At 44.4% G+C, this 15,982-nt stretch overlaps 2 protein-coding genes across 2 annotated transcripts; both read right to left on the bottom strand.

The window, feature by feature from the left end:
• Window positions 1-708: 708 nt before the first annotated feature.
• On the bottom strand, window positions 709-2,426 carry LOC114757220 (ribosomal protein S14, mitochondrial). The gene has a single exon (XM_028946222.1). It carries the CDS (start codon window positions 2,145-2,147, stop codon window positions 1,845-1,847), a length of 303 nt encoding a protein of 100 aa, XP_028802055.1. The 5' UTR covers window positions 2,148-2,426; the 3' UTR covers window positions 709-1,844.
• On the bottom strand, window positions 2,034-2,863 carry LOC114757218 (60S ribosomal protein L5, mitochondrial). The gene has a single exon (XM_028946221.1). It carries the CDS (start codon window positions 2,706-2,708, stop codon window positions 2,151-2,153), a length of 558 nt encoding a protein of 185 aa, XP_028802054.1. The 5' UTR covers window positions 2,709-2,863; the 3' UTR covers window positions 2,034-2,150.
• Between the last annotated feature and the right edge of the window lie 13,119 nt (window positions 2,864-15,982).

Genomic DNA, 15,982 nt, shown 5'->3' with positions numbered 1-15,982 from the left:
TATTGAGTAGGCTGGTACCAATTTCTCCACATCAGCAGCAACATAGGCATCTGAATCTTAAGTAGGAAATTCCTTCATCTCAGATGATGTGGGTAAGGTACAAAAATTTCTTTCAATTTCCAGGTAAAATGAGCGGAGACGAGTTTGAGTTTATCAGCACACCCCCCCGTAGTCGGTTCTCTCGGAAAAAGTTGGGTAGAAACTGAGCTTGTAGAAAGATCCCGTTGATTTTCGGGCTGGCCCTTGCCTATGGAAAGAATGGTGTCTCAGAAAGTTGTTGAATGCCTCAACTTCGGATGATGACTAGCGGATCAAAAAACCATTTAAGGCACATTTTAACCTAATTAACTGAAGCAGATGCAGGATCCGAAGTCTTCGACTCAGGCTCAGACGAACCGAGAGTCCTGTCTATCCTTAGTCACAGCGAAAGACTTCTACTTGATAGCTATACCTCTGCCCAACAAAAAAGCACTTTTGGATCTCCAAATGCACCACCCACTATCGGATGGACTTATTGCTCAGTTTCGTGGTGAAATTCCACTTCCCTTTTTCATAGCTATTATGGAGGCCCTCACTCAATTCTAATCTCGAAATCTTTACCCGATCTGGAAATGCTTATCTTATATGGCACCATAGGTCTTAGTTTCGTTTCCTATATGCGCTTTTGTTCCATCCGACTTCAAGAACTTGTAGGGGGCCACCCACCCTTTCCCCTTTACCCTCTCACTCCTGCTGGAATGAAAGGCCACATCTAACTTTGCCCAAACCACTGGAATACGAATGAGATCTATAATTACACCATATAATAGTACATGGCTTTTCTTCTCGAACCCACCTCCTCAAAAAAAATTGCACCTACATAAATTGCTGAAGTAAAAAAACAACTTGTTGAAATTCGGGGGATCAAATTCCGAAAGATTTCGATATATAGGAAGAAGGTGTGAACATGACCTTGAATTGTTATGAACGTAGATGCCAATTTGTGAAAAAGTGAGTCCAGGCGGAAGAGAAAAGTGATCACCATAAAAACGAAGTACAAATTTGTGAATTCTTCTTTCAATCTGCGATTGGGCCGTATCAAAACAAATGTCCCAAAGCCGATTTTCCATTTCCATGTCGGTCATCCCCTCGTGCGAAAAGCCCGATACGTTATAAGAACGATGAGCGGACTAGCCGCAACGCCAATTATATGAATGAGCTGAGAAGTGATTTCGGTAAGAACAGATGATAGTAATTCGGTCATGGATCTTGTTTCCAGGGTGGCAATTCTTGTTCCCTCTTCTTTTTACCCGGGGGGCCGCCTTGCGCAGCTTTAGAAAGGAGAGAATTTAAGAAAGTCACTCTCTCCAACCTTTTCTATCTATCCTTAGAAGTTGGGCGAGAGAAAGTCAATATGATATTTGCGTTGGCGAAACTAAGCACTTTTTTTTTTCTTTATCATTCGGAAGGCTCAGTCCCACACTCTGACTTCAATGATGGGAACAACCTCCGCACTCCGGCGCTCCAATGAACAACAGTTCTCCGCCTTACTTTATTTTTTATAGTGGTCGATCCCTCGGGAGTTACATTCGTAACTTAATGTTATGTTCACGCGGTGATATTATATCTTTCCAAGAGTACTACCCTGTACGTAGTCTATGTCTGGGGAGCATACTTGACAGGAGATAGACACAGGCGGTAGAGAGGTCCCCCACTTCGATTCCCGCCCCGTTAGCATCTCCGATCCGAGATAAGGGATTAGTCCGTTAGGTCTTTTCGGTCCGGAGCCGGCCGGTAATGGACCTACTTACCTTGCTTGTGGACCAGCTGCAGAGCTAACCCTTGTTCTATTGGTTTGGCGGTTGCTACCAAGACGATTTCTTTATGCCCATCAAAGGACCTCGAGATGCTAATCCACGAAAAACGATACGAGAAATTCGAAAGAACTCATATACGGAACGAGGGCGACCCGTGGAAATACATCGGTTTCTTACTCGTGCAAAGGAACTATTTCTTGGCAACTTGGACAACTTATAACGAAGTTTGTCCCGCATATCACTAGGAAGATCGGAATCTTTACAAAAGGCTTTATAAAGCTTTCGTCTCAATTCATATTTAGCCGCGAGCAATCTACGTTTGTGATCTCGTATATTTCGCTTCTCCGACATCTCTTACTGGGTTTCCCCCTCATCTTTTTGCAAAAAGCCGCTCCACGGTGGTAAAGTCTCATCTTGTGTGTTGGCCGAAGTGACAATAGTCACATTGAACCCTCGAATATGTTCGAAGATCTCGAAATGATCTTCCAGTTCCGGGGAGAATTCGCAAAACTCCGTTTCCATCGAGAATTGAATGGAGTTTTCCCGTATTTCGACCGGAGAATCTAACAGAGACATTACTGTCGAGATTCTGACCGAAAAATTAGACATTCCATGCCCTCGGAGAGTGCTTTGTCGTGCTAGGTCACTGACATATCCTTTGTCTTTATTTGCCCCCAAGAATGGATTGGATCGAAACGACTTTCCTGTCGAACCCCTTTGTGTCTGTATTAATTTCTGACCGCGCGGAATCTCCATAGCCAATTTTCCATTTTTGATTATGAAATCATAGGGTGCCTTTGGTACTACTCTTATTTCAAACGATCCAGGAACTTCCATAACGTTGGCGTGATTCGGTTTGAGCAACGGATCCTGACGTGATACATCTTCGTAATGAAAATTGAGTGGAAACATGAGTTGGCTTTTACATAAAGTATCTATAGAATGAGCACTGTTAACTATCCGCTTCAAAAAGATAGTTCTAAGCTAGTCAGATGAATCACAACTAGGGTCATCATCATCACTATACGATAATTGGATTTGGAATGTTCGCTTCTCTTCTTCTTTTTCCCGTTGAAGCAGTGTTCCCCAACCCCCGGAGGGAACCTAGCTCTACAGCATTGCATGAACATTGTTTTCTTTCTATTCCTCTTCTCTCACTCGTGTTTCGCCGTTGAAATGGCAGCGAGTGTTCGAACACTTGCCGACGGATTCTTAAAGAGGATTCTATTAGTAGTCGCTGATGGTTTAACCAAGGAGTCCTGCATTGCACTCTACTTACACTTATATGCTAAGGAAGTCAGACGCTTATATACTAAGTCTGGACCCTTGTTCACTGCGCTTTATCTTAAGCAGTGCTCAAGTTCTCTCCAGATGGCGTATGGAGGAGATAAGCGCCCTCCGGAGCGTCTGGCTGTACCTGTCTCTCTATCCAGGTCGGGTTTTCCTCGAATCATTCCATCCTTTGTGCGTCATAAGATGTACAAACGGGACGACACGGCTGACATATTGGTGAAGTGTTGGTTGTCTCTCTTTTCGCTTGCAAGAATTTTTCTTGTGGCGAAGAGGGTAGGGTGGATGCCTCCACTTTTACTTCCATGATTTCACCTGTTGAGGATTTTGATCGAATGTACCAATTTGTTAAGGGATTACTTGGGAGCCAACTTGGAAGTTGGAAAACTTCCTTCATGTTCTCAATTAACAAAGAAATTACTGAAGGATGGTCTAAGTCCGTCTCTGGCGAAAGCAAAATCTTGCTTCAATGTTTTCCCATATGAGCTCTCTGCATTTGTTCATCTTATGCAGTTTGTTCATACTCGGGGTGAACAATGGTCGCAAGGTGCTCTCTGGCCACATTATGTGCGCTATGCTAGGGATGATTTAATAAGATCATCTCTGGCTGGTCACTTGATTGGTTTGAGAGGTGTGTTGGTCCAATGTTACCTGCTAACGTGGGTTATCAGCGGATCGTCACAGGCAGACTACTGGGTTGCTCGTTAGAGGGTGCGGGGGGAAGGCGTATATTTGCTATAGGCAACTACGTGAACCAGCGCGCCGGTTCATGAGTGGTTGTGTGTCATCCTTAAAAGGCTGCCTCAGGATGCTTTTGGCAGACGGCACCGCTTGATCGTCTCAAAGATAAGCAGACATGTTACTCCTTTTATTTGAAGTAAGCCACAGATAGGTGGCCTTTGTACTTCTTATTTAGGATCATGTGCTTCTTATTTGACAGATCTTTTGCGTCTAGTGTTGTTAATTCGGCACTGGCCACTAATCTGTTTGAAGTGCCGTTTGTTAAGCGGCACTCCACTGTTTCCTTTGTTGCCGGTCAACCATTAGGCTATGCGTCTTGGCCTCTCTTTGCTCTCTCCCATCATATATTAGTATTAGTGTGGTGGTGTGCAGAGCTAGTATATCCGGGACGTCCTTTCCGGGATTATGCGATCCTTAGAGATGATGTTGTCATTGTTGATGAGAGTGTAGCGAAAGTCTATAGCGCCGCTTTGGGGGATTTAGGAGTAACTATATCCTATTCAAAATCCCTAATCTCTCATAGTGGTTCTGCAGAGTTTGCGAAGCGTTTTAGGTTTCGGCCTGCCACTCACACTCAATCCTTATGTCAAGGGTGTTATTGCTCGTGACTAAGGTGTTGAGACCGAAGGAGCTGACACCCGCCCCATCTGAAGTTCAATTGAGCCAAGGCGCAGTTGATTTTCTTGAATGGTCTCCGCTCAGGAGGCTCTCCTCACAGAAATGTTCGGCGGTTCGGTGGCATCTTTCCTTGGTAGATTTGTTAGAGAAGGACTTATTTCAGAAAATGTTAATAATAGGGCAACTCCATTCAATAGGGAGGGAGGCATGGAATTGGATGCTTCCCCCCTTTTCAGTGCAGGAAGGACTGCTTGGTGAAATGACGTACTTAGGATTCCCTCACTGTCAAGCAAGGGAATGACGAAAGGGTATCAAAACAACTCTATATAAAGATAGCCTACATTGAACCAAAGGAAAAACCGAATGAGATGTCGTATACGCAAATGCTCTTTACGTTGCAGGCATAAGCGCTGCAAACATGGCTACTTCATCTCTTTTTGGAAGAAAGCTCTAGTGAAAATAGGTAACCCAGGAGCAAGCGAAGGAAAGACAGTCAATAGGAATTCTCTCTACTCTAGAACCCATAGGCCTAGGAGCAATAGACTGAAGAGGTACGACATCTGTAACAAAGTAAGTAACAAAGGAAGAAGGAAGAAAAGCCAGGGACGAAGAGGTATAGAAAACCTCATAGAAGGCCATTAAGCAGCAAAGAGGACTTTCGGTCAGTGTTCTAGGCCTTTTGTTAGCTCGGTTCCTCAAGCTAGTAAGTAGCTGTCCCTGTCCTGCCCTTGAGCCAGTGAACCTCAGGTCGAAAGATGCCTGCCAGTGAGACAGAGTCATTCCAACCAGTACCAATGCTTTTGATTGATTTCATATATGCTCACGATCCAGTCAAGAAAAGAATTCTAGTACGAGTAGTGAAGGAACTGACTCTTATCAAAAGGAGGACGGGACTCTTGATGTTGATTCAATCTCCCTGTAAGCAACGACGTTAGACGAATTAGCTCCTCTTGGGAATAATTTCCATTATCATGGACAGGTGAGCCCTACCACTCTCAAACTCACTACTAAAGAGATGTCTATTGGCCATTCTCAACACTGTGAATCCGCATCAATGCCATTCTTGCTAAGAGCAGTGGCATCTTTGTCCCTAGCTCACTGGGGAACCAGGATCTCCCCTCATAGGTCTATTGATAGCTCCGCCTTAGTCGAGTGAAGTCGGCGGGGCTCTTTGTCCAAAGCTTCTGCTGGTCGACTGCCCTATTCTAATTCTGACTTGGCTTGATTCTTAGTAGACCAACCGCCCCCCGTTCTTACCTTTTGTTTATGAGATTCATTGATTCTAAAGGTGGCAGGCATCCTGCGCTAATAACCCTGTCAAGCTCTTTCAGAGAGTTCGCTTCTGTAAGGGAATAACCATTTTTGATTTGTCTCGCTCGAAAGCTATGACCTGCCCCCCGGACTCGATTCCGTCCATGCGCAACTTCTCCGCAAGCTGTCTCGTTGTCCCTCGTGCATCACATTTATTTAGAAGTTCCGCCGATGAAGAATGCTTTTCGGGCGTAGAAGCTTTCCTTAACTAAAGCATTCCCTTTCCCGCTTGACTGGAGCATTTCATTTCTTTACTTGACTGGACCAATTCATATATAATTTATATTGATAAGGATTCGCAATTGGATTACCCATTGTCTAATTCGTTTCGTAGCTAATTGGCCTGAGATTCGATCTTTCTCCTTCGACGGAGCCTAGCTTTCTGACTGGGCAAGCAGCTCTTACCGAATTAGCTCCTAGACTGCTTTCAAGGTTCACTACGAACAGCAGGGACGGAAACTCCTACAGGCATTCCTCGTTACTTGACTGACCCACAATCCATTGAATAAGTTCAGTTCAACCTGATATTCCATTTGTACAGAACGGAGAAAGAGAGTGGGGAAGATCGATAAGCAAGTCAGCCCAAATGCTTGATGAAGGAAGAACCCACATGCTTTCTTTTGATTATGGACTTTCCGGGGTAATTCCATGTTTTTAAGAAGCTTTCTTCTAAGCCCCGGAATTCAATTTGAATCTCACTCTAATAGGGCAGGTGAATGAAACTCTTATATGGCCACGCTCTAAGCTAAGTTGATCATTGGATCACTCTTGATGTACGAAGATACTAGAGATATCATCCAATTCGATTGAAGCAAGGAGAATAGAAATAGAAAGAATTAGAATTCGTTTTGTGAAAAGTGAATCAAATCAGTTGTGAACCACTCACGTAACGGTCTTAGCTGTCCCGTTGTGAGCTGTCCACAGTGCCGGTCAATGTCTGATTATGTGCCCTGAATGATTCTTAGGAGTTTCAGTAAACCTCCGACCACTTAATGTTATTACCCTTCGGACAGGACTCTTTCTTATTATCTTTGCGGGACTGACTCTGATAGTGGGAAGGTGGAAGGGTAAGAGCTTTCTAGAGAACTTCACTATTTAGGAAGGGGACGGAAGCCACTTCTTAGAAATGCACGGCTTAGTTTACTTTCCGAACCGTTCTAGTGTTCCAAGCTCAAGGTTCAAATCCCATAGATAAAAGATCCAACTTTTTCTCCGGAAATGCTCAAGTCAAGCTCAATATCTCATTAGGAAGGGAATGGTGTCTAGTCAACCAACCTCCTCTTAGAGAAGGTAGGACGGAATTCGTTCTGTGTGCCTTTCTTTGCCTTCGGGCTTGGCACGGGACTTCTTATTAGATTCTATTTTAAAGGCCGTACTAACTTCTTTTTCTTTTCAACTAGTGATTACGTTTTGGGCTACCTTTAGTGAAGTGTTATTTATTTCTCTTTCTTTTAATTGTCTAAGGTGATAGCCTTAGCTAAGAAAGTGGATAAATCTACTTTCACCTCGATCACCACCCCTGTGTCTGATCTGGAGGTAATGTGTGAGCAAGTGGGTTTGATTGTGAAGAACCTTAAAGTCTTGCTCAAACGTTACCCACCCTTCTTCCCAACCATACCTCTGTATCAAGGTATGACTTGGGATCCGACCTGGAAGGCCTTACCTACGCACCCATTGACTCAACGGTGTTGGGTCCAAAGATTAGGCAAGAGCGTGAAGCAGGTCCGAAATATTCGTTCTTGCTTATGAACTAGCGAGTTTTTATTTCTTTCTAGTCGGGCCTCATACTTATGGAGAGTCATGGCCGCAGGGTACCTTGTGGCCTCCCCCACAGTACGATATGTGTATGACAAGTTTAACGACTTGTTAAGTGCGTGGGATCTGGACTGGTTTACTAGCCGAGTCCATCCCTACTTGCCATCACCATTCGACTATGGGATTCCACCAGTTACTGGCCGTCTCGGTCAGACTATTGAGGGAGGAGGCAAAAGGAGAATATTCGCCATTGGTAACTATGTCAATCTCAATCAGAGGCTGCTGAAGCCGGTCCATGACTGGCTAATGCAAGTGCTTAGGAGGATTCCCATGGATGGAACCTTCGCTTTTACTAAGCTAAGGTGGAATCAGCACAAACCTCTTGATCGACTAGTTGGCAATCAAACCTCTTACTCTTTCGATTTGAAATCTGCCACCGATAGGTGGCCAGTATTATTTATCTTCGAAGTGTTTAAGGTTTGTTTTGGTCAGCCGTTCGCTTCGAGTGTTGTTAATTCAGCACTAGCCTTTAATTTCTGTGAGGTCCCATTCGTAAAGAAGAAGGACTCTCAAGTCTATTTTAGGGTCGGACAGCCGCTAGGATATTACTCCTATTGGCCTTTGTTTGCACTTACTAACCATATTTGAATTTGGTGGTGTGCAGAGCAGATATACCCAGGTCAGCTTTTTGACACAAGTATGCAGTACTCGGTGATGGATCTGGTACAGAAAACTTGGTAGCAGCTCGTGGTTTAGAACAACCTAGAGCTGGGAAAGGTGTCGTGCGTCCTGGAGTAGAAATACTTTCTTTATGGATTCTCAGACCATCAGATAGTTGACTTTAAGCGTCTCGGGAATCCGATATCTTAAAATACTTTCTGCGACCGGTGAGAAACCTATCTACAGGACGACTTTCGGGGTTAAAAGAACACCTTTCTCTTTCATATTGAGTTCTCAGAGGTGCGGCAAGCAGTCGAACACGACTGCAACACCCAAACGCAAGCCGACGAATTCCGCTTAATCAAACAGCTGGAAAAGGAAAAGGGGGCGACAAATAAAGAAGGTTGCCCCGTGACCAATTCCAGCTTCAATGAAATCAAGGACTTTAAAAGCAAAGTCAAAGATGGATTGGTAGGGAAAAAACCTCAGGATTCGTCGGTCAATAAGGACACCCCTCAGGGTGATCTCGGGGTACCTGAGGGCCCTACCGGGATCCAAGACACAGTCTCCGCCGGGTCTATGGGTAAGGAAGAATCCTATACCTCTACCTCTTTTTCCTTCTCTTCTATCGTAGGAGAACGATCCTTCGGAGAAGTATTTGAGGTAGAAGGGGGAATCCCATGGGGATCCAGCGTAATATCTCTCTGTAGTTCTTTCTCTCGTGTAGATACGGCTTGACAACTTTCGAATTCCTCATGTGACCTGCTCTGATCTATCTTATTCGGCTGATTGGGTGCCTCATCGACAGGGGGAACATGCTCTTCTATTTTTCCATTTTTATATTCATTTTTGTGCGCATCTTGTCGCTGGAACAAAGGTTCCTGCGTTGGTCTTGGCTTCTGGCCAAAGATTTTTTTTTAATCCTCTTTCTTTTATTACTTTTTTTCGCTCCCCCGGGAGACTTGTCGGATCGAAATACGGAAGGTTGTTGGCTTTTGTCCAACAAAGAAATGGGATTTTTTTCGCACGTCACAGCTACTATGTTGTCTGTGACTACAATACGATATTTTCATTGATACAGTAATTCTGATTCAATTGTGACAATAGCCAATAAGCAAGCAGCCATATAGGGATACCTCTTTTTGAATATATTGTTGCTCTCTGATTGATAGAGCTGCTTTTATCACTCTTTGTTGACGAAGGCACTCTCTGGGTCGTGGGCCTTGGGCTTTCTCTGACACCTTTCTTCCACGGACTTTGAGGGCTTCGTGTAGCTGATTTTGGTGACTCAGGTCCAGAGTCACTCACAATAGAAGGCTCCTGTTGCTCAGGTGCTTGTGCCCGCATACTTTAGTCTAGCATCCCGGAATCCGGCAGTACTACATTTTCGTTTTTTAAAATCTATGATGATGCCTCATCGAAAACGAAATGTGGAAATAAAGAGACTTTTTTGGTAGTCGGATCAATGCACCCCCACCCTTTCTTCTGCTGATCATAGCCGAAAAAGATGCACCTTATAGCCTGATTCTCCAGCTTTGTCTTGAGTTGCTTCCTTCCTTATTCATATTTGAGGAGAGAATCTGTGAACGAAGTTGAATCCTTTCTATAAGTGATTCTTCAAGTCGTGCCAGACCACTTCTTCCAATTGGTTTGGTTTTCCTCTGCGCCTTGCGAGAGCCCTGAGTCAGGTCCTTAGGGGCATCTCATCCAGAGGGGCTCCTGATTTGAGGTTTCTTTGTGGCATCGCCTTTCCTTTCGATAGAAAGAAAGAAAGAGAACCTAATTGTCGACACCTCCGCCTAGACACCTACTTCAACGTGCTCTTCTCCTATGCCGTAGCGAAGAAGCTCTGTCCGTCATTTAGCATCAGTGCGTTCTGAAGCGGCTGCAGCATCTGTTGTCACTTTTACCACCTATACCACTGTATAAATATTTGCTTCTTAAGCTGCTAGCTCGATCTTATGGTCTGGCTTTCGAACCGGAAGGGCTTAGATTGATTTGCAGGATGCCGGTTGACTCTTCCCATTTTTAAAAGTCCCTTAACGTTCGACTTGCATGTGTTAAGCAAAGAGCTCTCCTCAATAGTCAGATAGGATCGTAGGCGTACGGTGACCGGCTTCGCGAGACCTGTCTTTTCAGATGTTAATGATAGCATTGTAAGATAATCGGTATCTGTCCCTCGAGAAAGAGTAAGATAGGCAAAAAGGCATAGAGACAACAGCGGTAATGCCGCATCTCTCGATGAGAAGGAAAGAAGGTCGGCGACTAGTCGTATTGTCATCAGATGAATGACTAGCCTTGGAAGGCCTTTTGAAGTGGAAAGCAAAAGAAAAGGCATCTCGTTGCATTTATTGGCGAAAGAGCTGGACTTGACCTTCTATTCTAGCCGTTCCGTTAGAGGGGAATGAAAAAGAGAGGTGAAAGCAAGGAAGCGAAGCGGGGAAACGCAGGAATGAACTCATTTTCTTGGTGCCATATTGACATTTTTCATTTTTTCAAGACATCCCAAGGGTTTCAACCGCTTCCCCAAGAGGCGAAGGAGGGGCTACTTACTGGTGCAGGAACAAGACCAATGAAATGGGGTGGTGCCACTACGTGTGTATAGATAAATCTCCATTGGCTTATAAAAGCTAGATTTCCCTAAAACTGAACAACAGGGATTTCTATTAAAGAGCCTGGTGGGGGTGTGGGTTCTAAAAACTCTCGGAAACAATGAATCCAATTCACTCTTTTCTTTCAATGGCATTGCTTATTCCTTCTTAACTTTCCCTTGCTTACCTTGCAACTTTCATAGCATAAACCTTCGCTACTTCACTCTATTCCTACCTTGGGTCACGAGCTCAGCTCGGAAGTCACGGAACTCTCTTCTTTTGCTCCAACAGTTAAGTCAAAGGCTACAAAAAAAGCTTCCTCCGTCAGTTCCTTTACTCTCTTTCTCTTTAGAGCTTTCTGGTGAAATGAACCGAGTTCGATTTGAACTAGTTGAAAAGGCTGGATTTCCCTTGGGGATAACTATCCTCATCTCTTTCCCTCTCTATGTAATTTTGAGACCAAAAGAAGTAGGGATTTGATCGATGGAACGCCTTTGTGAAGTCTAGCTCTGTTCTATGCCCGCCCCTAAAGATAAATGCTTTATATGATCTTCTTCTTTCTAGGGAATCCGCGCTTACTAAACCTTTTTTTTGCAGGCAGGATCTGAAAAGACTAGCTGGACCCGGTTCTGACTAATCACTAAGAGCTCATCCCGAGTTCTCTCGGGACCAAAAGTAGGGCATGAAGTACGAAGTAAGCCAAGTTAAGTGATCCCTGAGAATGCGGCCTATACTAGAAGAGAAGGAAAGAACTGATGACTCGCATCCCCCTTTTTATGTTAATATGAACGTTTCACAAGAAAGATTGAATCGTGGAATTGATTTGAGTTAGATGAGTTCCTTAAGCTAAGGTAACCCTAGGATACAGGGACGAAGTGGCTAACTGGTGAAATCAAAGAATAAATAGAAAAAGAAGCCATACAGAACTAATGGATCGAACTCATCCTTGGCTGCTATGAAAGATATCGGCCTTGCGTTGCGAAAGGAACGTTCTGTTTTGAGTTGGAGCACCTTATTAATTCAACTGTCCTTTCAAGCAAGAGTTGTTTTAGATCAATGAATGAGAAGGAAGAGAGTGAATAGGGCACAGGAAATGAAGTCATACAGGTTCGGAGCGGGAAGCAGGCATTCAGGCTGTGAGGCAATGAAATTGTTAGCTTTCATTCAGTCAGCTTGGTTCTTGGCTTTGCCATTTCCTCTCTCAAGCACTACTTGAAATGAAAGTGCAAGATCAAACAAAGACTGATTTAAAACCTCGCTGTCGCCGAGTCAGTTCTTATCGCCGAATCCGCTGCAAGCGAATGCCTGAGTCATGGGACATTCCTTTCTTCAGTTGAAGCAAGTCAGTCTTTTTTGCTTTCCTTCTCTGTCGGCGGGGTAACTAGAAAAGTACGCATTCAGCTGTGGTGGACTAGGACTCTTTTCATTGGTTTGGCATTGAGTAAGCGCTTGAAGGCACTTAGAAAAGAGAATCCCGGAAGACGAAGATTTCATTCTCATAATCATATTTTCTTCTCTTTCTTTAGAAATAGTGACCTGGCTTCGATTCAAAAGCTGTAGCTTGTTCGGAAAAGAAAGAGGCTGTAGCCCGATATTTGCTTACTGAGACCCCTTGTTCAAAGGGGAAAAGGAAGAGGTTGATCGCCTCTTACAAAGGAGATTCACTATCAGACTCAGACTGATACAAGGAAGAGTTGGACTCAGACTCTGACTCGGTTTCAGACTCGGACTCTGGTTCTGACTCTAGATGCATAGGTCTGGACTCTTCTGCGAGGTACCAATTCTGGAGTGGGGAATTGGAAAACCGAATCAACCCTATTGGCTCAATTTCATCTCCGGACATAAACATTCTCAAAGAGAGATGCATCCATGTTCTCTTCCCAATCCTTTTCCATCAGCTGCACCGGCTCACAGTCTTCTAGCTTGAGGCTGGTATCGAAGAAGATTTCAAACCCGGGCATTATCTTTTTAGTAGTAGGGCAATACCAAGGCTCAGGAAAGCCACAAAAAGGAAATCTGCCCCTTCTTTGACAAAGTAACCGTTAAGGGTTTTGAAGTAGGGGCGCATTTTCCAATCAAAAGTCTCGCCATTCTTTTTGGCCAAGACCCAACTTTGGATTCTTTCCTCTCGCTCCCTTTGATCTTCCTTCGAAGGAGCGTATCCTTTCCCGTATAGAGGTATGGAGGTTGGGTATTCTGGTATTTCTGTTATGCCTTGCTGATTCTTCCCTAACCCTAAGCATGGGAAGTAATCCATCTTCCTCATGATGTTAGCCACTGCGTGATTTGCATATGGGTCAAAGTAAAGACCAATGAGCTCCTTACTATCCACATGGTCAAAAACCTGAACTGTGTCGAAATCAAACCCGGATAAAGCGGCAAAAGAAGCCTCGGGTTGGATTTCTAGTACTGGGGCATTATTGACCTTGCCATGTTTTCCATGCAAATCCCTTGGATGGTTACCACCGAAGTTCCGAGGGGGAATTTCTGTTTCTGGTGCACAGAGGATGGCACCGCTTTGGTGCAACCACAGTCTGCCAAGTAACAGATTAAAACATGCAGGCTCGATGAAATTGAATACTGTAAAGTGGAGGAACTAATATTACTTGGAAAGGAATTTTCATGCTCTCCCGATCATGCGGTCCAATGCTCACATCCAAGGTGGCTACACCTAATACCTCTCTTTTGGTATTCTCATATGCCCGGTCAGAAGGAGTGAAATCTGATGCCTCAAGCCTCAGACAGCTTGCAACCTTTAATGGACAGACATTCAAAGCTGAGCCATTGTCTATGAGTACCATTGGGCTTACTTTGTAGGGCTTTCCACAAGCCATTACTGTAATGTACAGTGCCTTGAAGTGATAACTTCCACCTTCAGGTAGGTCTTTGTCAGTGAAGGTAATGGCGGCTGTCTTGGTAGCATTCATCAATGTTGCCACCAATGTTTCTGGCGAAGTATCACTAGGTACTTGGCACTGATTGTGTGCTTTACTCAAGGCTTGGCGATGGTGGTATGAGGACTGTATAAGACTCCAGATCGAGATATTAGCTTGAGTCTTTTTTAGTTGTTTGAGGATAAGATCCTCTTCTGGCGTTGGATCAAGCTTTATTTTCTCGATTGGTGGAGGAAGAGGACTGTCAGGGACAGGTCCTTGGTACTGCCTTCCACTCCTAGTGATGGCATTGATGCAGTATTCCTCAAGAAAGTCGTTGAGGTCAAGCACCATACAATCATTGTCACTAGGTGCTGGTAAGTCATCTAAGTCCATTTCGTCTATGAAGAAATCCCAGTCTATGGTCATGGCGTCAGTAAACTCATCCCAGTCCATGTCTATGTCCATATCTTCCTTCTGACGGTCTTGTTCTTCAAAATCTGGACCCCATCCCGTTGGAATGATGGATTCCAATGGTATGCTCGCATGAGGTGGTGCAGTGTAGAACACCTTATTGTTCAATTTGCCCGAGGGCTGTCCCAGTAGATCCTCTACCCTTTCAGCTTCCTTTCTTCAGGATTGATTAGGTAGGTATAGTCCATCTCATCATCATCCTCGAGGTAGTTGATGGTAGCCTCGTGCTTAGGAAGTGGATTCGCAGTAACACTTGACTTAGGTGATGGTGGAATTATTGATCCATTATCTATGAGATCCTGGACCACTCTTCTGAGAGTTCGACACACATCAGTCTTGTGCCCTTTGGCTTGATGGAAGTCACAGTATTCCTCAAGCTTTGTTCCTATGGCGGATTCGGAACAGGTTTGATAAGTCCTTTGCTAGATGCTATCTTGTATACCACGCCCAGCGGCATGCCTAGCTCTGTGTAGGGCCGTTTGTCCAACCGAAGAGGTTGTTGAGCATTGATATTGGAGACTTCGTTACCCTTGGTTTGTGAAGTCTGAGCATTGTAATTCCTGGAGTTGTTGTTACTCCTATACCTGTTTGAGGTGTTAGAGGCCGGAAATTCAAATTAGCTCGCGGCTAGAAAGCCAACAAAGAAGCAAGGGACTTAGCGAGACCATAGGAAGAGGAAGTGAGACTGAAAGGGCGAGGTCTCATTCAATAGAACTAGCTTAGGCTTTGGTTCGGGTTCAGCTTGATAGCTATATATTTTCTTAACTGATTCTATTACATTATTCTCCTTCGTGACCAAAAGACAAAGTCACCCAGTTTCTCCTCCGACTGAGGAATGGAAGCACCTTCTAACTGCTGGTATTCTTTATTCAATGACTCAAACTATCTTGATGAGATGATTATAGCCTTCGGGGCTAGGAACTCCTATCCTGAGGTAAGAAAGAATAGACGACCTACTAATACTAAAGACAGATCGTTAGTGGTTTTCCCAGGCTATGAACGGAGCTTAGCCATACCATAGGGGTCGCTCTGAGACCTCTTGTCGAGTGTAAACGCTCCTTGCGCCTATTGGTACAGTGGCTTGACGCTCCTCCTATCCCTATTCCCAAGCAATGTTCATTTCCTCTCGCTTTGCTCGAGACGGTGAAATAAGATTTTTCTGATCATTCCTGCCTTCTAGAATCATACCTGAAGTATCAGTTCGGAGATAGTCTCGCTCCGGAGCGAGACAAAGGCCTTCTATTTACGAACTTCATTCATTCTTTCTTCCCACCCTTACTACACTCTTCTTTATCTGATTATCGGTCCCCTAAAGTTAGAAAGCAGGTTAGACTGCAATCTATGCCGCCTATAGATGCCTGTAAACAATTCCCTCATTAAGATCTAATATTCCGGATAGGAATGATTTAGCTCGACAGATATAAGGAGAGGTAAGGTCGGCTTGGCGTTGCGTAAATCAGATATCTTGTCCCAGGCTACTTTCTTCCCTTCTTCGTAGGGTACGCTCCCAAGAAGATCAGGTGAGCCCGAAGACCGAATCAATGTAACTTACACTTTTCTTTGAATTGAGGCTGTTATAGAGGCAAAGGCTTTTGCAATTCCAGAGGGCTCTCCCTGCTGGCTCAATGTATGCTATAGCTCCAGAAAGTGTGAGTTTGGCCTCAGGATAGAGAGAAAGCTGTGAGTTCTCGTTGTCCTTCGACCCCCCTTTGGCCACGTCTACCATTTCATTAAGTCAGTTCGGTAGCTAGGTCAAGACCCAGCCGTCACATCAAGATCGTAAAATGACGTATATGATAGAGTGGAACCAACGGCTTATGAGCTCACGCTTTGAGAGTTGCTGTAGCCTACCTAAGCTCAGCTTTATTCAGTT

The sequence above is a fragment of the Neltuma alba genome, unplaced genomic scaffold (assembly GCF_004799145.2).
Source record: "Neltuma alba isolate B1F8T4 unplaced genomic scaffold, ASM479914v2 tig00010580_pilon, whole genome shotgun sequence".
Lineage (NCBI taxonomy): Eukaryota > Viridiplantae > Streptophyta > Magnoliopsida > Fabales > Fabaceae > Neltuma > Neltuma alba.
Note: the sequence above shows the minus strand (reverse complement) of the source record. Positions and strands in the feature narration are given on the sequence as shown.